The sequence below is a fragment of the Saccostrea echinata genome, unplaced genomic scaffold (genome assembly GCF_033153115.1).
Source record: "Saccostrea echinata isolate AGI-Se365-2 ecotype Australia unplaced genomic scaffold, CSIRO_AGI_Sech_v1 ptg000056l, whole genome shotgun sequence".
Taxonomy (NCBI): domain Eukaryota; kingdom Metazoa; phylum Mollusca; class Bivalvia; order Ostreida; family Ostreidae; genus Saccostrea; species Saccostrea echinata.
The window spans coordinates 1462125-1486702 of NW_026889805.1; the positions used below are offsets into that span (position 1 = coordinate 1462125).

The following is a 24578-nucleotide window of genomic DNA, read 5'->3' on the forward strand; positions in this document are numbered from 1 at the left end:
GGCCCATCGCCTTGCGTAGTCCTCTACAGAATCCATAATATTTATGAAATTCCGACGCCAGTTGAAGGATCGGGATTCCCTAAATTTAGGACCTTTTAAAATAAGTGATCTAAGGTCCTCATTATTAACTATATTTACGTCACCAGTAATAACGTGTCCAGCAGGACTATAGTTATAGGGCGAAGAAGAACATGAACACGATGGAGGATTATGTTTCAGATATTCGATATCCAGGCCCTTTAAAGTTTTCTTGTAATTAAAAAGTTTGGAAGCAATAGTTGATGTATATTTGTAGTAAATACAAGGTGTAGTCTTTAACTTGAAATATGGTGGAATACAAGACTGGACCCTTTTGTGATTAAGATTATTAATTATATTAACCGCGTCAATTCCTTTGTTGGCATATTGAAGTTTAAGGAAAAACGGATTGTTTTAGCTGCATTTTCCTCAGTAAAACGTGGGGGTTTAAAAAGCCTATGATTTGCAATATCCATAATCACAGATCCGAGCCTATATTCTTGTGTCGAGGAATCAAAAAATGGACTTTCCTTCACCTTTTCAAGAAGATTATTTAAAAGTTTCAAAGGGACAGAGTAAAGTTTGGTGCGAATATGATGTAGACCTAAAAGCTGATTTACGTAAGGTAGTAATGAATCAAAAGAGACATCGTGTATAAAAGGTTTATTGTAAGACCGGTGCCCATGACTACGCTTACGTCTCTGTGTATGGTTAAGAAGTCCCATCACATTTACATTGTTACACTGTGGACTGGAAAGATTTCCAACGCTATCGACATTGTCATTACATCCATAGGGAAAGGCTGTCCCTAGCTTTCTTATCCAAAACGGATTACACCCTTTGTCTACGGAAAGGTGTACTCAGTGATGGACTGTTTGTGTGGTGGTAAATCTTTTCTAGAATTCTCACTTGCATTGACAAAATAGAATGATCAGGTAAATTAAAATGTTTGTATAAAAGTTGCTGACCCCCAATATTTATCTGAAATCTATGACCTGATGTTCTTTTATTGAGTGATCCCTTGGTTTCACCAAAATAAACAAGTCCACAAAGATTACATTCTATTCCGTAGACAGCATCAGAAGATTTGCAGTTCAGATTTTCCCAAGTTTTGGTACAGAAGCTCTGTCCAGTAAGATTACTGGTGAAAGAAATTTTAGTCATCAAAATATTACAAGTTTTACAGTTTTTCGCACATTTTGAAATAGAAGACATGGGATCGGAAAAGGAGTCTTCGAATATATCTCTAATAGAAACTTTACATTCTTTCAATTTTTTTATATAAACTATTGGTTTTATACTAAAACTGGGAATCTGAAGACTGTACATATGACATATGTTTAATATCCCTGAGGATTATCCGAGGGGCACCGAATGAACTCCTTGAGTCTGTGTCCCTTAAAGACCCAAAAGAGTGACGCCTTTTTATACTGGGCGACGCGTCTGCCAGTATCATTTCGTTATTCTGTGTACTCATGAATGAATAGGTACCGACCGAAAAGTATCCTCGGGGACAAACTGTCCAACTGCAGAGATACATGTTCGGTGGTATAAATGATACATATGGAGATAACGAACAGTATTCAAGCTCAAAAGTCCATTAAACAATACAAAATAGGAGCAGAGCAAACACGGACCCCCAAACATCAGAGGTGGGATGAGGTGCCCTGGTGGAGTGAGCATCCCCTGCCGACCGGTCACACCTGTCGTGTGCTCCTTGTCATGATCGGGAAATAACGGAAAAATCCGTCGACAATTCAGTGTGTAAATAATGGCCTAACAATTAGTATGAAAAACGTCAGTCAGCATTGGACTCAATGATAAACTATATTCGTTGACAAGGTCATTGCATAATAAATTAAAACCAGAATAGTTGTAAAAATTTATCTTTTGAATAAGTAAAGATAAACATAGCCCATTAAAAAATAAATGAATTTTTTACAAAACGTATTATGACAGGCATTGTAATTTCAAACGATAACACACGTAATTCGATTTTTCAGCTCATCCATGGATGGCACAATTCAATTCAAAAAATAACAATTCAATACTTCGTTTATTTCTAATGTTTGATTAAGATAAAATACCGACACCACTTTATAACAAACTATGTACATCAACAAGAATAAATATAGGTTACCCCATATCCAAGATATTCGACTTTTAATTTACTTCAATTTTCACTGTGCTCAGCAGATCTCTAAAACCCTACACTTGTTATGAAACTGCTGTATATTTCTTCGTGTTCGTAGCAAAAACTGTCACCAGATGTGCGTCACTAGAAAACAGTGCACACACCTGTGCTTCCAAGACCAAATAGCAATAGAGTAATTGTGTGAAGAGTACCTGACTTTAGTAAATATTTTGAATAGATAATATGCACTGATCGAATATATCAAAAAGAATATCACTTCTATGTTCTGTCATGGCATTAGAACAATTTTTTAAATAAAATTGCCTTTCTGAATGACTCAGAATGTGACTATGAATTTCAACTCCTCTTGCAGAAATTGCCAATATTTTAAATCCATTCTTTGAATATTTCTGATGCCAGTTTTCTTATACATTTGTTTTGTGAGTTATGCATATCTTGATGAATATCTTCCATCGCATATCCATATTCAACCTTGTTTTTGTCCTCTATTGGATAATTCTGGAATTTGTTCTCGTAAAAACAACCAGGAGTGCCGCCCCTTATGATGAGAACCACACTTGGTCGTTGTTGTCTTAATATAACGCCAGGTGAACCGGATGACCCTTGGTTAAATGTTGTACGGAATAAGATTTTTCTCGGTGGATCACGAAGTTCTCTGTAATAGTCAACACCATCAGGAAAATAATTTACACTCCACTGACTTAGTTCTTCAATGTACTTGTCAACATCGTTATTTGGTTTAATAACTCCTGGGTAAACTTCGCTGTCTTCCTTCATCTGAACACCACCAGGATGACCAACAAGATGAACCTCTGAAGGAAACTGCTGAATTTTACTAAATGAAGACAAGTGTGGCGGAAACTCGACGTCTGAAAGACGATGCTTCTTCAGTTCCAGAATAGCAACATCAAATCCATCATGTACGTAATGAACAGATCGTTTAAACTTGAAGGTATCTTTTTCTTCACGGTCTTGAAGGTAAAGCTTTCTCTCAAATTGTATAAAGATTCTGGATTGATCCATAAATTTTCGCTGTTCTGTATTGAAAAAAAACATTTGCAAACAATTATTTTATTTCAAATACAAATTCACATGAACATGGTTATGAATAGTAAGAAACAAATTCACAATAAGATGTCATATGAGCTTTTTTGTTAAGTTGGTGTTAATTTTGTTGTTGGAAATCAGGACAAAGCATTGTAAAAAAAAAAAAAATCAATGTTAATTGAAACAAAATATGAAGATCGGCAGTTATGATGTTATTCTGTTGCATTACAAACCAAACAAGCATGTGGATTATACAACTGTTAATATCGGATCTTGCAAAAACATTTATTCCTATGAACATTTTCATGAAAATCACAATAATAATATTCATACCATTTGAACCTTATGCCTTCAAAACCGAATGCCATTCTGTTTAACCCCCGTGCTATTCTAAGTTTGCCGTAACGTAGGCTGATGTATCGATTAGGAGGAAAAGAGGCCAGATTTTGGGAGGTGTTAAAAATAAAGTATTTTTAAAATATTATATTTTTTTATGTATGTATACCTCTATATATCATTGGTGCAGATAATTCCATACGAGTTTAACCAAAAAGGCAATGATAATAAAAAACAATCTCATAAATCCTATAAAAGGTTCGAAACGCAATTAGAAACAAGAATAGGACAAAAGAAGCTTCTGGAAATACAAGGATTGTAATGACTTCATGAAATGCATGGGCAAAACGTGCCTAGTTATTCAGTCACGTGACAATAATGAAGTTACAAGTCACATATTGACCATGGCGTAAAATTTTAATCAAAAAGTTTGAGACCTTTCTCAAAAATAGTTTTTCAACAGTACCATCCTACTTTCAAGATGTTACGGGATATTTATCCTACAGATGCAAGATACAGAGTTCTAAATATAAACTGTTTACCTGTAATAGTACTCTCTATTACGTGTAAGCAAGTCATTATATATTTGTCTCCCACACGGAATCCTGTTCCTGTAGGATGCCCGTCGATGTAAATCATCCCAACACTTCTGCTGACTTCTGCTTTAAGTTGACTTGTCATCACATCTCTATGAAACGTTGTCTTGGAAAAAGGATACATTGGTCCTGTCTTTGGTAATTTTGTCTTCGGCTACATAAAATGAAATGTGAACTTATATATGATTAAAGTAAAAGACACGACAGTCTGCCATTATGATTCATATTTGGATGTTTTACTGACTATAGACGATAAGGGCCAACTAACAACTAAGGTAAAGAAAAAAACAGAGATCGATCTAAAAAAAAATCTATAAACAATACAAATATGTGAAGAGGGCATAAAACACAGACCCCTGGAAATTCCAGAGGTTGGATCAGGTGCCTAGGAGGAGTGAGCATCCCCTGTTGATTGGTCACACCCGCCATGAGCCCTGTGCATTGATCAGCTAGACGGAACTTTCCGAAGTTAATTCGTATAAAAATAAAGGCCTTTGTTTTATACTGAATTTGACATTCAAGATAAAGTATCTCCTCAGTTCACTCTATAGAAACTCTGATATGCAATGCAGAATTCTTCTTAAGAATTCGTAAAAATATATGGTCTGAATTATAAAATTGTGAATTCAAACTCTTCCTCAAATACTTATTTCACTAGCACTTAAAAATAGTTTCCCTTTGGTAATAAAACAGTTCTAGGTGAAGTAACATAGCTAGTTTGTATATCTAAACTAAGGAGTGATAGAAGTAAGCTTTGGTCTTGATGTAGTGAGTGTTCATGATCCGAATGGCTAAATTATTTAGCAACTATGGACAACAGTAAAATATTTCTATAATACGACTTTATAACATTCCAGTTTACAAATATACAGTCTTATATCGAAACTCATTCAGAAAAATTAAATGGTGTAATTGTAAGTGAACACAAGTTGATTATTTTTTTATGCACGAAGTGCAAAGAGAAAGTTTAACCAATTACCTCAGAATGTGTTGAAACATTTAAACGCTTCGGCTTCTGAGCTGAACTCTTTGTCTGTAAATGGAATTGCGAGGGCATTGGTTCCTTCTTAAAAAAAGAGACAGATAGAGAGAGATTAGCTACGTTAAATATCATAGAATATTCTTTCTATTTGTTCATTTTTGCTTTTTGGAAAATATTGATTCACATTGTTTTGTACCATGGATTATTAAGACCATTATCTCAATTGTAGATTTTAATGAGGAAGGGGGAAGGGGCATAGGAAGAAATGTTGATTGTACAGAAATTTATTTGGAGATGTATTATTAATATAAATGAAAATAAGTATTCCTTCTGAAATTTTCAAAACATGACATAAATGTCAACAATTATTGTTATGGAAGTTCACACTTTTTTCTATTACCTGTTTCCAGAATCGCAGAGTTTTGTGAACGTTTATTTCGTGTTTTTCACCGATGGGACAATGCATGCATTGGACCGTTTCATTTTCTGTTTCGAACAATTCACTCTCAGGAATAAATGACAGATCCTTTTCATTGCATATAATGTTTCGACACTTGAAGCCTCTTTGAAAATTCTTTTTTTCAGCAAAAATCTTCGTGAGTTCTAATAGTGCAAGTTCAATATCATTTCCGATTCTATGACATACTTCAGATTTTATTTGTAAAGGAGCAATACACATGACTTGAAGCTGTATGTCATCATCACATATACCAAGAATAACAGTGTGATGTTGATGTTCAAACACTGCTGCCGTGTGATAGAGACATTGAGTGCCTTTATCACTGGCAACACGCCATCCGAGGAAACTCATACAATAGGCTACAAGCCTATAAAACACAAACATGGCAAAGGAGTTGAATCGAAAACACAAAATTGATGAATAACTCCATTTCTTTTCAAAGATGTCTTTTTTAAAGGGTTTCCTGTTCATGCATGGAACATACCAAGACATTTCAGTTTTTGTGGCATTGATTACGACAAGCATTCGAAGCCTCTCCATATAACGCACAAGCTCAAATTTGTGTTTAACATACAATGGTTCCTCTTTCCAAAGGGCTTCGAGAAGTGTATCCTTTAGTTCCCCCGTCTCATTGAAACATTCCCATTCTTTTATATATCTTCTTTTACAGTCTATAGTGACGTGATTCTTATCAGCAATAATTCTGCTGAATGCATTAGAGAACCATTGTATTCCAAGAATAACATGTTTGTTTAGTCCATCTTCCTCAAAATATAGAAAAATTCCATGTGCATGATAAAATTTTAAGAAATCTAAAATTTCTTCATTTGTTTTCAATTGATATTCGTCAGGGATTTCATTATTGACTTTTTTTATTTCATCAGTGGACAAGAGCGGCTGTTTTAATTTTTTCAAATAATGTTCAAGCAAAGCCCATGAAGAAGGAACTTCGAATTTTGTGTCTAATTTACGTGATACTACATCTGCAATCGAAGATTTTATGGACTGTAGAGAATTCTTACATCCTTCGTTCATTTCTTTTGGTCCGATTGCAAATTCGTTTCCATTTATAGACTTGTAAAGCCATGAAATGTCTTCTTCTGGTACGACACGCCAAAAGCTTTCAAAGAATTTTTCTATTTCCTGAATGAAATTAAAACATTTAATTATTATCATGTTTATTTTAATTCTATTTTAATATACTTTACTTCTATATCCATAACTTGCATAAAGTATATGTTAAAAAGAATTTGTTCATAAAATTAAACTAAACAGACACTCTCTGATGACATTCTACATTGATATCTGTATTTCATTTATATAAAATCAAACATTTTACATGAAAAAATTACAAAAGATTAATTATCAACATAAGGGGTATTATTTTATGCTGCGTTGTAAGGAGCTTAATCTGTTCGCAATCGTCATGAAAATTGATTTCGACTTCATGAAATATGTGGAGATAATGAACAGTATTCGAGCTCAAAAGTCCATTAAACATTACAAAATAGGAACAGAACAAACACGGACTTATAGGACATCAGAGGTGGGATCAGGTGCCATGGAGGAGTGAGCATCCCCTGCCGACCGGTCACATCCGCCGTGTGCTCCTTGTCATGATCGGGAAATAACGGAAATTATGTCGACAATTCAGTGTGTAAATAATGGCCTAACAGTTAGTATCAAAAAAGCTAGTCAGCATTTGACTTAAAGAAAGATAATATTTGCTGACAAGGTCATTGTATCGACCATAGACCTTACGAAATTATGTCTTTAAACGAGACTACTATACAACACGTAGTAATAAAAAGTTAACTCTAACTTTTGATTAAAGACACTATTTTTTAAACTCTCAGTTGATTCGATAGGCAAGAGCATGCTCTACGTATGAATAATTTCTTAAACGAGGCAAGCTATTGACAAACAAGTTGAAGAAACAAGGATATCAACTGTCTCGTTTGAAGTCATCATTTCGCAAGTTTTACGGACGATACATTGACCTTGTCAGCACAAACAGTCTATCATTAAGAGAAATGCTGACTGATGTTTTTCGTACTAATTGTTAGGCCATTACTTATACTCTGAACTGTCTACGGATTTTTCCGGGGGTTTTCCGAACTTGACAAGGAGCACACGGTGGCATGGGATGCTCACTCCTCCATGGCTAATGATCCCTCCTCTAAATTTTGAGGCCCTCTCTGCTTCAAATTTGTATTGCTTCATTGGACTTTGGAAATTGAATACTGTTCGTTATCTTCATATTTCATTTTAAAGAATGAGACAAAAAAAACAAGGATAGTATAAGATAAAATATTTGATAATTCAATGAACTTTCACTCATTTAAGAAATTAAACTGATCGAATTTTTCAATGCTTAATTTGCTAAGTTTCTAAAGATTTGTATTGCAAAGAGTATGTAACTGGTGAACACAACTGGGCTACTTATACGTGGCTTACAAATGTCTGGAAAATCTCATACAAGGTACAATGTTTCGCTTCTTATTCTTTTTTTTTGGTTCAATTATTAACCCTTTGAAAAATAGTATAAAGTTTAGAAAGAGTATTTGAGTCAGAGTTCAAAATATGAGATTTAATTTGATGATTACTGTTTTTGGAGAACCCTTAAGATAATCAAAAAGGGCTATTCTTGAAGTTAAACTAGATCATTGGATATAATAAGGGGATAATATTATGCCTTAATTAGAAGATAAATCCTATATATGACATGGTATATTGGAAATGTTTTCTTTTTTAAAAAAAATATTTATTCTTTTCTCTACATACAAACAATTTCAAAACAAGGCAAGCTACTGACAAACAAGTAGATGAAACAATGATACCAATAATCTTGAAAAAAAATATTGCAGAATGATTACTTTAAACGAGTCTGTTTATATTCTCGTTTCATCAAATTTTGTCAATAACTTACTTCGATTAAGAATTTGTTCGTTCGTAGAGCATGCTCTTGCATATCAAATCAGCTGGAAAACATAAACCCCATATACAGGTGATAATGTATATTACTACATAAGTAAGGAAAGTTGACGATTGAAAAAATCATCACATTTATCATAAAGCTAGTTAGATAACCACTAACGTCTTTTATAGAAAGATATCCAAAAATGAAACAGATGTGTCAGACTCTTTGGTATCTTTTCTTTCATTCTCCATGAGATATATCGTTTCGACGTAGGAATGAAAGTATATATTGTTAATTGACAATACGTCTTCGATATATCTAAATGTCGAATTGAAGGCCACAACAAGTGCTCTCGTCTTCTCATGTATAAGAATTTGATAAAATTCTGCTTCATACGAATATAAAAATTAGTCTGCTAACAACGGGGCGCAATAGGCACCCATAGGGATTCCGACAGATTGTTCAAAAGACTTGGTCTCAAAAAACCACATAAAAATTGTCAATCAGAAACTCAAGCATCATTTTCATATCAACTTGAGTACAAACAGAGTCCCTGTGTGTAAAATCAGAATGATTTCATTAAAATAATTCTGCAATTGACCGTTGACAAGGTAGGTAAATTTACCAGTTCCATTTTTATTGCAAAAGCAATTGTCAATTATATCAGAAAGCCTGGATTTTAAATTATTTTTGGGAATGGTTGTATATAGAGTTGAAAAGTCTTAAGTTTTAATGTTTTTGATTTACGTAAAAAAATTGTGATTTCAAATTTTCCAAAAGTTCCTTAATATTTTTAAATATCCACATTTGATTTACACCACTTCTCGAATACATTATTGTACAGTACTCTTAAAATTTTCCGTTCACTTCTGTTAATATTTTAATGAGGAGGAAAAAAGGAGGCTTGGTAGAACACTTAGTGGAACCCGCTATGTGTCTTTGTTTACAATTGTATAAGGATTTTCGTGAAATTTAGGAATCCAGTATGGGTATGTTAATTTAAATTTATTTTGATTGTTGAGAATATTAAAAATATTCAAAATTGACAAATGATTGTGAAGAATTTCCTCCTAAGAGAGGGAGCTAGGAGTTTAAGTTGGAACACCACTTGTAGAATTAAATCCCAGTTCCAATTAAATATAATTAAAAAATGAGCCTTACATACAAATATAAATTTATTACCTGCCTTGTCAGCTGGGACTAGTAAATACTGATTGTGTAATTTAATTCTTGTTCCACTTCTGAATTATTGAATACATAAAGATAAATGGTTTTATATTGCATCTCAAACGCTTAATGGGATATACTATCATCCATCTGATTAATCTATTCTAACAAAGTGTCAAGGCCTTTTTCATTTTTGACCCATCGCCTTGTGTAATCTTTCATACAATTAATTATACAATATAATATAAATGTGCATTAATTAATAGTATCCATGAAATCATGACGCCAGTTGAAAGATCGGATTTCCCTATCTTTTGGCCCTTCTAAAATCAGCAATTTAAGATTTGTTAATTAGTCCCCTACCGGTGAAACCGGAGGGGACTATAGGTTTCCTCTGAGTCTGTCCGTCCGTCTGTCTGTCTAGCTGTCCGTCTGTCTGTCCCTCTGTCTGTCTGTCAGTCTGTCCCACTTGGTTTTCCGCACTTTTTTCCTAAACGCTTGCAGATATTATGCTGATTTTTGGTATGTGAGTGTATCTTGATGAGTTACAGATCAAGTTTGCATTTCGTTCCAGTTCATTGATTTTTGACGGAATTACGGCCTTTTCAATTTTTATGGGTTTTCCGCAATTTTCTTCTAAAAGCTTGTAGATATTGAGCTGATTTTTGGTATGTGGCTTTACCTTGATTAGTTATAGATCAAGTTTGCATTTCGTCACGTTTCATTAATTTTTGACGGAATTATGGCATTTTCAATTCTTACGGGAACCAGATTACACTTGCCGGTAGGGGACTAGTATTGCTAATGCAATACTCTCAGAATGCTTGTTATATTTACGTCACCAGCAATGACGTGTCCAACAGGACTAGCTGTAGGGTGAAGAAGAATATGAATATATTGGAAGATTATGTTTCATATGTTCGTTATCTGGCTATAGGCTCTGTAGAGTTTTCTAGTAATTCAAAAGTTTGGAAGCAAAAGTCAACGTATGTTTAAAAGAAATACAAGATGTTGTCTTCACTTGGAAGCTTGAAATATGGTGTAATACAAGACTGGGCCCTTTTGTGGTTAAGAATATAACTTATATTAACCTCTTTAATTCCTTTGATGACATATTGAAGTTTCAGGAAATACGAGTTGCTTTTACAATATTTTCTTCCGTAAAACGTGGTGGTTTAAAAAACCTATGATTTGCAATATCCATAATCATAGATCTGAGCCTGTATTTTGGTGTCGAAGAATCCAAATATGGACCTTGTTTGACCTTTTCTAATAGACTGTTTAAAAGTTTCAAAAGGACAGAGTAAAGTTTGGTTCACATATACAAAAGAAATTCCAGGTTTCAAGGTAATTGCTTTGTAACCATTAAGATGTCAATGTGCTGTACCAGAAGTTTTAAATAACCGGATGTGATGCTGACTTGAATCATCAACAGTCAAGACGTGGGGTAACCACTGCTCTTTAAGATCGATACCTGATTTTACACAAGAAATCTGGATTTACAGTTGTCAAAAATTATTTGTTGTCATTTGTGAAAGAAATCATCAGAGAATTACTCCTTGAATTCAACAGATGGACAGTGGTAGACACAGAGTAAAGAACATCATTTGCTTCAATATAATTATGCGGCATTATTGGCATATAACAACAAAACTACTTCTCTCGAAAATTTAGTATAATTTGTACAGATTAACTTCCATAACAGAGTAAAATTTCCAATTTGTCTTGATTAATTTGTAGAACTGTGTTTTACTTGATAAACATTTTTTGTAATGTCCATTATAAATTTTTTACAGTTATAATGACAGATGATAATAAAAAGTCATACAATATTTCATGACTTACGTCCTTTGTTTTGCCCTCGGCGTGTGTAGCTACAAGAAGTACTGATGCATCAGAACCACCGAACGTTTTAATGGAATTGACCCAGTATCTTAGATAGTCTATAAAAAGAAAGAGAATATTAAGGAAGTATACATTAATTCGCCTTCAAAGCATATATTAACTTATGTTTCCTAGTGAATAAGGTGAATATAATAAACAGGGATCGAACGACCGGTCTCCAAGTCCCGCAGTAAATTTGAACCCGCGACGTAAGGATCAGCTCCCTACTCCGCGATTCTAGAGCAGTCGCTCTTACAACTGCGCCACGCAAGCGATCAAATTGTCGTCTTCTTCAATGGGGAACACATTGTCATGACCTTGTATGCAAGGAAAAAAGATGAGGACAACGATTGAACAATGCTAAATCTAAAAAAAGAACTTCATGCAAAAAAAAAAAAAATCAACAAATCTGTGAACAGGGCATAAAACACGGACTCCAGGAAATTTTGGAGGTAGGTTCAGCTGCCTTGGAGAGGTGAAAATCCCTTGTTGACCTGTCATATTCGCCTTCAACCCTATGTATTGATCAGTGAAACGGAGTAATCTGTCGTCAAAGTCTTTTCTAAAACAATGGCCTGGGCATGGTATGAAATTTGCCAGTTAAAATACTACCTAAAGAATGTAACTTTATTTGCAATCAAGGTCATTACCGGTATAACGATCGAAGATTTTAAAAATGTTGATTTAAACGAGGTTTTTGAAATCCCCGTAACATCAATTAATCTGTTCAAAGTCTGCCTCGGTTTAATCAAAGTACTGAAAGTGCAGGAGAACGTTTAGCATAAGTTACAACAAAATTCTTAGTCCTAAATGATACTATAATTTAAAAAAAACATTGGAGTTTATGTCAAATAAAATCACAGAGGATGCATAAATACTGAATTTTTCAGTAGTTAAGGACAGACGATACCTTCCTAAATAATATATAATTTTTTCCAAGATTTTGTCATTAAAGTATTGCTACTTTAACATGTTTACTCGCCAAAAATTGAGGTACCTTACCAGACATTTGTGCAAGATACCAGGGGGTAGTTTTCCTTATATAATCCTTTTGGGAAAAATTTAATTGACCAATATCAAATTTTTTAGTGTTTGGACTTTTTAAAGATGTTAAGACTGGTTTAAAACTGGTTTGGAAATCAGAAGGTAGATAAAATTTTGCATATTTTTTATATATTACGAAGATATACAAAACAGATATTTGAGGAACGTATCGTCTGACCTTAATAAAATTACAAAGCCAAATGAAAAAGAAAATATTTTTATCAACTGATGCCATAAATTCATATTCAAGTAAACCGAGGAAGGCTACAGACAGATAAGTTGATGTTTCAGGGATTTCAACTCGTTTAAAATCGTCATTTTATGAATTCTATTGTCGTTTTTATAACCGTGAAAAAAAATATAACCTATCAGTTGGGTCATATTTTGGATGTCTTATTTCATTCCAATTGTTAGACCTTTGTTTTTATACTGATTTTGATTCCTAGGCACATGATCCCACCTCCAGAATTTCCAGGGGTCAATGTTTATGCCTTTGCACATATTTATATTGTTAATCGATTTTTTGAGATCGACCCCTGTTCGTTATCGTTCATATACCTTTCATCAAGTTCAAGTTCTTTATTTCTTTGTGTCATACGACACATCAGATTACATATAGTAATAGCTAAACATACATACAATATTATAAAATATAACAATATGAGAGTGAGCATAATCAATATGTTCCTTTAAATTGAAATATAAACAAAAAATCCCCCCAAAAAGTTTTATATTCTGAATTCATTTCTGTTACGATCAGAAATCCCGACGTTGCAATAAATTATGTTGTATATTTATAGGCATGATCCCTAAAATTTTGTAATATTTGTTTAGTTGCCCTCACATTTTAAAAAATGTTAAAACACGTTAGGTTAAACATGATAGTTGGGATTCTGTATTTTAGAGGTATTGAGCAATATTTCAATGTTCAATTACTACTACCCTTACCACTGGAAAATGAACAAGCTATCAAGATAATAAAATTTCAAGCAATTTATAAAAACTTGACCATGTGAACAAATGTGCATGAGAAATGGAAGAATATCAAAAACATAATAAGACTTACACACTACACAGATACACAGAAGACAAATTTTTTCACGCAATACTCTTAATATAAGAGAAATCATGTGGGTTTTCTTTTTTTTTTTTTTTTTGCAAATATTATCGAAATAAAACCGTCTAGTATCTCCAAAAGTCTGTAAAAATGTACTAATAATGTGAGAGTGCATATCTAACAAGGTTTTATTATTGTATTTTTGTTTTATTTTTTATTTTATTTTTTTTATTTTTATTTTTTTTATCAACAAAGAATTTAGACCTTGCAGATAGCCCCCCCCCCTCCCCCAATCTCAAGCTGATTAATCGGTCGCATCATCTCGGCCTTTAGAATGTCAGTGGTCAGAAACGCCCAAGATGTTCCGAATGCTATTCCGTAAACAGATCATAGACAGCGCATTAACCTCCAGGAAACAATTTTTTTATGCATTTTGAAAATTGAAAATTCGGCATTGATTTGAAAGTCTTCTGTGAAAAAAAATTACCTATCGATCCAGATTTTTAATCCCGAGTCGGGTGAGGGAAAACAAACATTATTTTAAAGTTGGCCTTATGCTAACAACAAAACTTTCTGATAATCGTGCTTTTACTTTTCTAGCGTCAACTTCCCTTACTTATGTAGCAATGTACATTTATTGCATGAATTTTCGGGAGACATAAAGATTTCTTCGCCCCTGAAAAATCATATTCCCCGAGGCCAACGCCCAAGGGGAATGTGATTTTTCATGGGCGAAGACATCTTCATGTCTCCCGGAGATCCATGCAATAAATTGTTTATTATTCCAAATCAAGCACAATGCAGGAAATTTAAAGAAGATCCAACGAAGAAAGTAAATATTTTATACGAATATTATGAAACAGATGCAAGTTATATCACTAGTCGCGCTACATTGAAAAAATCCTTTGTGACAAGTCTGTGTGATTTATACACTAGTTAATATTTACAGTTTACACATTTGAATCGACACAGTCAATCAACGATATAAGCAATTACCTCACATTTGTGAAACACGAATTTTTCTTGCAGGGCAAACACGACGGTTACGTGAATGTCTCGGCCAATCAGATTCTATTTTACTTGTTATTTATATGAGGCATAATGATATACCCTTGTTACCTGTATATGGGGCTGATGTCCCCCAGTTAATTCGATACGCAAAACCATGCTCTGTACAAATAATTTTTAAAACGAGGCAAGTAACAAGGATATCAACAGTCTCGCTTGAAACCATCATTTTGCAAGTTCTATAGTCGATACAATGCCCTTATCAACAAATACAATGTATCATTAACTCAAATGCTGACTGACTTATTCATACTCATTGTTAGGCCATTTTTACACCCTGATATTTGTACGGATTTTTCCATTTACCCGATCATGACAAGGAGCACACGGCAAGTGACTGGTCGATAGGGAATGCTAACTCCTCCCGCCTCTGAAGATTTTGGAGGTCCTAGATTGTTCCGCTCACGATTTGTATCGTATAAATGGACTTTGAGTTTGAATACTGTGCGCTATCTCCATATTTTATCTATAACTACGATCATAAGCAAACAACATTAGAACATCAATATACTAGCAATGTTTGAGCTACATCTAACACAAAAGTTGGTTATGGTCATAGTAAAAGCCACTAAATAAGAAATACAAATTTAAATTAAAAAATTACTCGGTTAGATTGTCAAAAACAAACCTTTGTAAGTCCAAGTAGAAAAGACGGAACCCTTTCGTTCGTCTTTTTCACTGCTAACGACATCCTCAAATCCTTTAGTCATATCCAAAACCAAAGTATAGAAAGCCTCTGACCTCATATAAATTTGATGGCATGCGTAATAAGCAAATTGTCCGGCGAAATCTATCATGCTGACACTTGTTTCGTTTTCCCTTTCATCCAATATGTCTTTTAGATCTATTGCTAATGGTTTAGAATTTGCTCGACCCTCTTTAGCATTGACTGCATCGTCCTCAACATCCATTGAATTGAAATTTGCATCTTGAATAAGATTCAATATTTTGTCTTTCCTCTTGAGAGCGGACTTTGGAACACAAATCAATTGTTTGCTTTGAGACTGTTCTTTACCAGCTAAAAAAAATTATTTGCAATCTTGAAAACCTCATGTAAATGAAGATATGAACTCAATCGGTATAAATAAACCTTTACCTCTTAGGGTTCCATCTTTTACAGTAAATACATATTCGTAGATTTGAAGTCCTCTTGTGGAACAAATTTCTTTCATTTCCTCCAGAGTTTTTCCGATCAGTCTATAAAGCATTGTAGTTTTTCCAGCACCCGCGCATCCAACAACAATCCCTCGTGCATGACGAACTGTTATTTTTCCAGAGATCATGTACTGCAAAACCCGTTTTGCTTGAATATCTATTTTTAAACAAAATATACTGTATATCAGGTGAGACTTTTAGTTTTGGCATTCAGATGAAAATATTCATTTCTTCAAAAAACTTTGCAATAACATAATTACGAGACATGTATTTTTTTACTTCAGAATTCAGTACGCCAAATTCTAGTGTGAAAGTGTCTGTTTTTATAAAGCAGTAATCTTGCAAACACAGTGTACCTCCTACCACGAAAGGAGATCCTCTTCTACATGGATTTATCACGTCATTTGGATAAAACATTTTTAAAGGATTATGAAATGGCTATTTCCTCTTTTTATCTTTGTTTTCTAGTTATACACTTAATGAAACATATGGAGATAACGAACAGTATTAAAGCCCCAAAGTCCATTAAACAAAACAAATCAGGATCACAAAAGCAATATAAAAAAATCCTATCTTCAAGCAGACGCCCTACATCTGTTAATAAATATAAAAGAAAAACAAATAAAACCTTTTTACTTTAATCCACACACAATGATGAATTCATTTCCTTTTCCGTTCTTTCATCAATCAACAATTAAATAAGTGTGATAATTATTCAAACCATAAAGTACACATAGTATCCATTTATACTAAATTTTATTTGAAAAAATAGATCAAGCTATCATTTTTTGCTGATTTTATTAAGCTTTTTTTCTTTGTTAGATAAAAAGGCACTTTTCTCTAAATATTCATTTTATTCAGATCATTTTGGTTGTAGTGCCATTTGCAAAGAATTTGTTTAGAAAAAATGTGATCCCCGGAAGGCTTTTGAACAACATACGAAAATTAAATTTTATGTAACTATTAAGAAATTTAAAGAAAGTATATTTTGAAATTAACAAAAAATCTGTATTCATAGAAATAAATATATTAAGTAAGCTATAAATTTGTCGTTGTCGTCACTGCAATCTTAAGTATCTTAACATTTCAACACAAAAGACGTTTCTTACCTGAATTCTTCATTAAAAATGATTTCACGTAATTTTAAAAATTGAAACAAAAATTATGTTTATGAATTAAAAAGACAACCACTAAATCAAAATTCAAAAAAGATTTTTAAAAAAAAACCCGATAACACAGCTTTCAATGTACGTTCATAATCTCAACGTCAAAAATACTGTTTTTTTTATATATAGTTTTACTAAAACAAAATATTTTACCCATACAAATTATACCTAAGTTGTTCAAGAAGTCATTCCTATCTCGTATTTTAATTTTTCATCTTTAGACCGAAACAAAGTTACCTACAAATTTAAAAGCAATGTAACCTACTAGTATGTAACTGTTTTTTCTAAAAATAGTTAATTGAGAGTATAAAAAAAAATATAGAGGCTCATTCACCTGACCTAAAAATGTAATGTCAAATCAACCTGTATTATGCTTACATTTCAAAAACAAAAGAGATTTGTTATCTTATATGTGCTTTGAACATACTTGATAATTAGTGTAAGAGTATATTTACAAAATTTTTAATTACTGAATTAAAACTACTACCGAGATATTAATATCAAATGAAAAAATCACAGAAGACACAGCATTTTCTGCAAGTTTTTCTCTCAACCACAACCAGAAATTCTAATTCATATTCATGGATTTTGACAATACCGGATATCTTCTTCATCAAAATGTAAACCTCTCCATTATAAATTTTTATTTAAGTGTCTAAATGATAACAATGCATTTTGGATGATTTTTAAATGAGTGTTATAAAACAACATTTATAATAAATTTCTATTTACTAGTAACACTTTTTTATTCCTAAAAAAATTCTTACCTGTACACGATGGGCATGGACCTTTGATATAACATGAAATTAAAAAATATATATATATTATTTTTTCATGTTGCCACAGTATTAAATTGATTCCCTAAAATTTCATTCATTCATTCATTAAGAGATAAAATTGCAACTTTAGATGATTCTTTTTTAGTTTTATTTTCAACTTTATCTTTGTATAACAGTCTTTACAATTTTCAGTTTGGTGAAAAATTTAGCAAGTTTTGCCAAGTATTGAATACTTTTAAATGCTGAAAATTTGGATGACTTTCAAGTGAATGTTATAAAACAACATTTATAATAAATTTCTATTTACTAGTAACACTTTTATTTCCAAACAAAATTCTTACCTGTATGCGATGGGCATGGACCTTTGATATAACATGAAATTTAAAAATATATATATATTATTTTTTCATGTTGCCACAGTATTAAATTGATTCCTTAAAATTTCATTCATTAATCGAGTAGAGATAAAATTGCAACTTTAGATGATTCTTATCTAGTTTTTTCAACTTTATCTTTGTTTTACAGTCTTTACAATTTTCAGTTTGGTGAAAAATTTAGCAAGTATTGCCAAGTATTGAATACTTTTAAATGCTGAAAAAAATCATACCTGAAAACAGGTATGTTTTTTCAAAATCATCAATAGATTTTTTTAACCATTATAAGAGGGAGAAAAAACACATTCTACGTTTTATTATTCTTTTACAAAAATAAAGTTATACTTTTAGATTAATACTTAGAAATAAGATTTTACTTAAAAACCAAAAGGAAATAAAGTTATTCAGTTGACGAAGTTGGATCTGTATGTAATGAATCATACATAGAGATAGTTCTTGATGCATAGGACACACACTTTGCTATTGACAACTTAAAGCAATAAACTTGCATCAAACATGAATGCCTCCATAATTTGTCTTGTTTCTGATTTAAAGCTGAAGTTTAAATTGTTTAAATATGCCGATTTTTATAATCTAGTAGTGATAAAAATACTACGGTAGTTACTTTGATATATTTGACATCATCAAAGGGGAGTAACCAGAATATTATGATTTTGCAAATGTTTTGAGTAATCTTTGTTTCAATAGACTTCAAGGAAACGAGTCTGTCTTGGTAAAATTTGTTTATGATTGATAATTTTATAGAAATTTCCATAAAATTCCTTCTAAAGTTATGTATCAATTATCTTAGATAAGTTTTTTACTGGCATGTTTATTTCACTACACATCGGACGCAAATCAAGCAAGCATAGGGCATTACGCAGAGATAATCTTTTTTAAGATAATAGACATGTGTTTTTTCAGAATTAAGAAAAAGTCAAACAAAGCATATTCAATGATGTAGCAATATACACTTATCTCCTGCATACAGAAATTATGTCTCCCAGGCCAGTCGATACATATGAGCATGATCTTCCTACGAGGCCATATTGGACATGAATGCTGGACTTCTACAATCACCATACTTTGGTGAAATGAATCTGGTTAGGGAGAACAAGTTACAGAATACATGTGCACGTATTCTCATGATTAAGACAGTGGGCATATCCGCTAAGTGCAAAATGTTTGTAAAAGGAAGTACGGACTGCAAATTTCCACAAGGTCTCGAGAGGTTGTAAGAGTCACTACGTAAGGAGAAAGATATATTGATGCCTAAGTCTATTGTCGAGGTAAGTGATAATAATGTGTTATTCTCAGTCCTCAACCCTACAACCGAAACAGTGACACTTAAGAAAAACGTCCCAGTGTCAATCTGTCCAAAAATAGAATCTGTCACCAAATACAGCAATTAAGTCACAGAAAACGGTCCCGGAGAAACAAGCCTCCAATTTGCAGCCTCTTCTTGATAATAGTTCTGGCAGTCTTACCATTCAGCAAGGCCAACAGCTGAGAAAGACTTTAAAAAGTTATGTTGACCTTTTTCACGGGACTACATATCCAATAAGGGCATCCAGACCTCGTAAAATACTCCATTAATACCGGCGATGCTAAGCCAATTAAGTTTTCACCGACACGTCTCTCTATTCACCAAAAAGCTGTTGCAGATCAAGAGTTATAGAACATACTAAAAGCAAATGTTATTAAATAAGTTCAACTTTGGATCCACCAATAGTTCTAGTTAAGAAAAGGAATGGAACCACACGATTATGTGTTGATTACCGCAAAATAAACAATTTTACAGTTAAGGAAACGAAAATCAAAGATTGATTGTTTGTTTGTTGTTTTAAGTCCCGTTCGAGAATTTTTCACACATATAGAGACATCACCATATACCGGTGAAGGGTTTCAAATTAAGACCTTTACTCGGCACTCAGGGCCATTGAGCAATGAGAGTTCTTTATCGTGCCAACGCCTACCGTGACGCGGGGCCTGAGTTTTTAAGGTCTCATCCGAAGGACCTGCTACTTTCACTTCAAAGTACCGAGCGCTTAACGAAGGAACAGATGCTACCCGTTTTTATTATGTTAGTCGCGGCCGCGATTCGAACACAGGAACTTCCGATCACGGAGCGAGGGCTCTACCGACTGAGCTACCATGACGGTATAAAACCAAAGAAATGCACACTGATTCAAGAACAAGTAAACTTCCTTGGACACATCGTTTCTCATGACGGAATCATATGTAATCCAGAGAAGACAGATGCAGTGAAGAATTGGCCAACGCCCTCTACGTTATCTGAAGTAAGGATTTTTATAGGAATTGCTTTCTTTTATCGCCGTTTTAATGAAAAACTTTTCAAACATTGCTAACCTATTGACGTATTTAAACCAGAAAAACATGAAATTGGAGTGGATTGATGACTGTGACCTTGCATTCAATACTTTAAAGCATTTACTTACAACAGCGCCAATACACATATGAATCGCGGGACAACACCTTTAATTCAGTCCGAAATAGGTTTTACTGGCCTGGAATGTCTGATGAAATTAGCCGTTGGTGTCAAACCAAAGAAGAAGCCAGGACCAGGGGTAGGTAAATTACCAATGCAACACTATGAAGTACATGAACCATTAGAGTGTATTGCTATTGACATAGTTGGTCCTCTTCCAGTAACCAACAGAGGAAACCAGTACATTATTCTCGTAGGAGACTACCTCTCAAAGTGGAAGGAGGCCTTTGCCATAGTCGATCATACTACGCAGACTCTAGCAAATATCCTGGTTACGGAGTTTATATGCCGATTTGGTGAACCAACACGCATTCATATTGACCAGGGAAGAGAGTTCGAGTCCGAGCTATTGTCGCAAATTAGCTCTCTACTGGGTATTTCCAAGTCGCGCACTACACCCTATCGTCTACAGTCTGACGGTATGATCGAGAGGTTTAATCCAAATTTTTTTTTTTCAACAAAAATCTGGTTCCCAGAACTCCTCTAACATTTTACGCAGTAGCCTAATCATCTTTTGGAAGATGATTGGTGGTGTCCTGTAGATGTACTATAAGGTTTCCCTAAGCATTCCAATGTAAATCTTTGATCGCCTCCTATGGCCCTACCCTATCCCTGGGGATCATAATTTAGACAAGATGAATCTACACTATGTAATGAAGCTTGCACATATAAGTTTAAACTTTTCTGACTCGATGGTTCTTGAGGAGAAAGTTTTGGAAATTTTCAGTAATTCTTATATCTTCTTAAAGAGGGTTTGACCCTTTCTTTGAACAAACTTTAATCTCCTTTACCCAAGGATACTTTGAGGCAGTTTTGTTTAAACTGGTCCGGCAGTTCTTGAGAAGAAGATGATATTGTAAAAAAAAATTACGACAACGACAACAACGATGACAGAGATTTTGATCAGAAAAGCTTACTTGAGACTTCAGCTCAGGTGAGCTAAGTCTCAAGGAAGGTGATGGTGGGAGTAGGGATGACCCTGGAGCACTAGCCCAACTAACTCGACATGAGGGAAAGTTAAACAATATACAAAATATAACATGTTTTACATGAGAATTTTATAGCACCTCTAGTGTATTTCTTGTTATTTTGATTAAGATAATTATGATTTGATTCTGACTAGTCACAATTTGTATATGCCCATGTATGGTAATGATAACTCAGTCTCTGGGGGGTATTGTTTATCCATCTGAAACAAGTCAAGTGAGGGTCTATGTGAGTAGTTTTCAAACATAATTTAGTTCATTTTTGCATACTCAAAATATTAAGACAGTCATGTATTCTGTAATAGAATTAGGCCTTTAAACTCACTAGACACTTGTACTTTCTTTGTGACTTGGATGAGAGAAAAATTATCAAGAATTTTATTTACAGAGTTTTGCAATAAACTTGACCACCAACCTAAAAACTTGATGTTTGATCCAAGTAGGACCAAGGGGAGAAAAAAAAAACCTGGACAAGGATTATACACAAACAATTTTCCGACTTAGACATTTCATCAATAAAAATTAGAAAGAACATATTTGCACCAGATAAGTATTTTTTTATGCAAAGAGATTTTTACCTTGACCTTTCATCTAGAAAATTTGTTCAAAGTCACCGCACACCCTCTACCCAAGGGAACTCTATGAATAAAGTATGAGCCCAACAGAGCTCAAGGGAGAGAAAATATGCTCTGAACAAGGATTTTACACAAGTAGGTATTTTTACCTTGACTGTTGCTTGAAAAAATTGGTTCAAGATTCCTGAACACCCTAAACTCATGGTTACTCTATGGGTAAGGTTTGAACCAGGTAAGGCCAAGGGGAGATAAGACATACTCTGAACAAGAATTTCTTATGCATACAAATTTTGTAACCTTGACCTTTCAGCTAGAATCCTCTCTACCAAAGGACACTCTATTCATGAAGTTAAGCCCTGTGCGAAAGGGAGAGAAAATTTGCTCAAAACAAGGATTTTTTTTTTCCTTGACCTTGCTTGGAAAATTGGTTCAAGGTCCCTGCTCACCCCTCTACCCATGAGTGAAGTTTGGGCCAGGTAGGGTCAAGAGAAGAAAAATATACACCAGACAAAGATTTTTTTAATCAAGATTTTAAAAAAAAAGGTAGGGTTGACCTCAAAAACCTACATTAACAACTGAATTGTTCCTGATAAAAATGCAAAAATACATAATTTTAAGAACCATCTCTAGAATTCTAATTTCACCGGTACTTTTTTGCAGTTAACTATAGAGTGATCTGTCCTTTGATGTGAAAACTGCAATTCTACGGTGTATGACAATATTTGTTTATTAATTTAAGTACTAGGGTATTCTCAAATTGAAATAGCTGGAAACTTTATTTGAATGTATTTTCCCCATTTAAGTAAGTAAAAGTACAGCTGGTAATTTATATTAATCAGGAAAATTGTGTCTGTGAAACTTAATTGTCATCAAATATGATATGTCAATAATTTGACAAAATAAACATTACAAAAATATTGTAAGGATTGACTTTAATAGCTGCCAAAGTTATTGCTTTTATTCATTTTTGAGGTATTTTGACCATTTCCAGTTTTATGGGGAATGGATAATCTCCATGGGTTATGACCTATTGTTGAGACTGTTTTGAGATATTTAGATATTTGGCCATTTTCAGTTGGGGGGAGGGGGTTGACTTCCAGGAGCCATGACCTTATCATGTTTCATGTGTCATGCCACAAAGAATAAGATTATATATGGTTAAGAGTAAGCTTAATATTTTTGAGATAAAAGATCATTAATTTTCCAGTTTCAGCAGGTGGGAATGACCTCCATGGGTCATGACTAATGAGCCATTTTCAGTGTCATGACACAAGATTATATAATTATCTGGTTTAGGGATTCCTTTTGAGATACATATCTGTGTTCACTATTCCATTCAGAGTTATCGTTCCTTCCTCTCTCAGACATACAGTTAATGTATGACCTGTACCTGGTAGAGCATAACTTTTTGTTGTCAGCTAGTCAGCCAAAAAATCCATTTTAATCCATTCAAAACATGATACAAGTTCTTAATTAACACCACAAAATAGCTTCACTATATGAAATAATTCCATCATAAACACCACGTGCAAATCAAAGAATATGGTAAAACTAGTATCACTGCTGTAATTCGGGAAGGGAGCTTGTTACTTTGGGAGCTTGCAAAAACGTCATCTAGAAATTTTCCAGAGGGTAGTCGAGGCATGAATTTGGAATGTATATTTGGGCGAAGTCAATTGGGATCACCATATACCTTATTTTCAAAAACTGCATGTAATGGCATCTAAGATTTTCAATTTTATCGAAATTGTCACATACTAAAGTTTTATTTTCTGTTTTGCAACAACATGAACAGATTCATCAACTTCCAAACATTTTTTTTCTACAGAAAAACATACCCAAAAAATTTTTCTTAAAGAGAACTCTTAAAAAGACTGGTAAACTAGAAAGTACATTTGGGCTTTATTGTGCCCTAAAAATTTAATGTTCTTAAAAAGTAATTAAATTGGCTATAACATGAGTTGAGTAGATGAATATGATAAAGCATTTAAAGAATATGGCATGAAGGAGGACCATTCTGGAAATATGACGTCATTAATTTGGTACATTTCTTAGTTTTATGCAGAAAAGCCTCAAAACCAGGGATGGGGTAATTGATAAAAGTAATTGTAATTGAGTGTAATTAATTACATTTTTCAAAGTAATTGGAAGTAATTTGTAATTGGTCATTTTTTCAATTACTTGTAATTGAATATAATAGGGATGGCAATCGAATACAGAATTGCTAATCGGTTAACCGCAAGACGTTCCGACCGATTAATCGGTTAATTGTATCAAAATACACATTTTCCTATTTTATT

At 33.4% G+C, this 24578-nt stretch overlaps 1 protein-coding gene across 3 annotated transcripts; it reads right to left on the minus strand.

Moving 5' to 3' along the window:
• Positions 1-2492: 2492 nt before the first annotated feature.
• Positions 2493-16046, minus strand: LOC133173403 (uncharacterized). Of its 3 annotated transcripts, none has more exons than XM_061308385.1 (7): positions 15831-16046; positions 15363-15752; positions 11527-11624; positions 5535-6737; positions 5132-5218; positions 4099-4306; positions 2493-3210 (listed from the first exon to the last, which is right to left on the minus strand). In XM_061308385.1, exons 1-7 carry the CDS (start codon positions 16015-16017, stop codon positions 2540-2542), a joined length of 2844 nt encoding a protein of 947 aa, XP_061164369.1. In that variant the 5' UTR covers positions 16018-16046; the 3' UTR covers positions 2493-2539. The 3 variants fall into 3 exon arrangements, with proteins under 3 accessions (XP_061164369.1, XP_061164368.1, XP_061164370.1); XM_061308384.1 differs by having other exon boundaries at positions 5520-6737; XM_061308386.1 differs by lacking the exon at positions 5132-5218.
• Between the last annotated feature and the right edge of the window lie 8532 nt (positions 16047-24578).

Excerpts from the sequence above, each read along its gene's own strand:
- LOC133173403 (XM_061308384.1), bottom strand. The coding sequence starts at position 16,017 with ATGATCTCTGGAAAAATAACAGTTCGTCATGCACGAGGGATTGTTGTT. Across the intron at positions 6,738-11,526 it reads CCGAGGGCAAAACAAAGGAC|GAAATAGAAAAATTCTTTGA; the intron begins GTAAGTCATGAA and ends AATTTCATTCAG. Across the intron at positions 5,219-5,519 it reads AACAGGTAATAGAAAAAAGT|AAGGAACCAATGCCCTCGCA; the intron begins GTGAACTTCCAT and ends TCTTTTTTTAAG.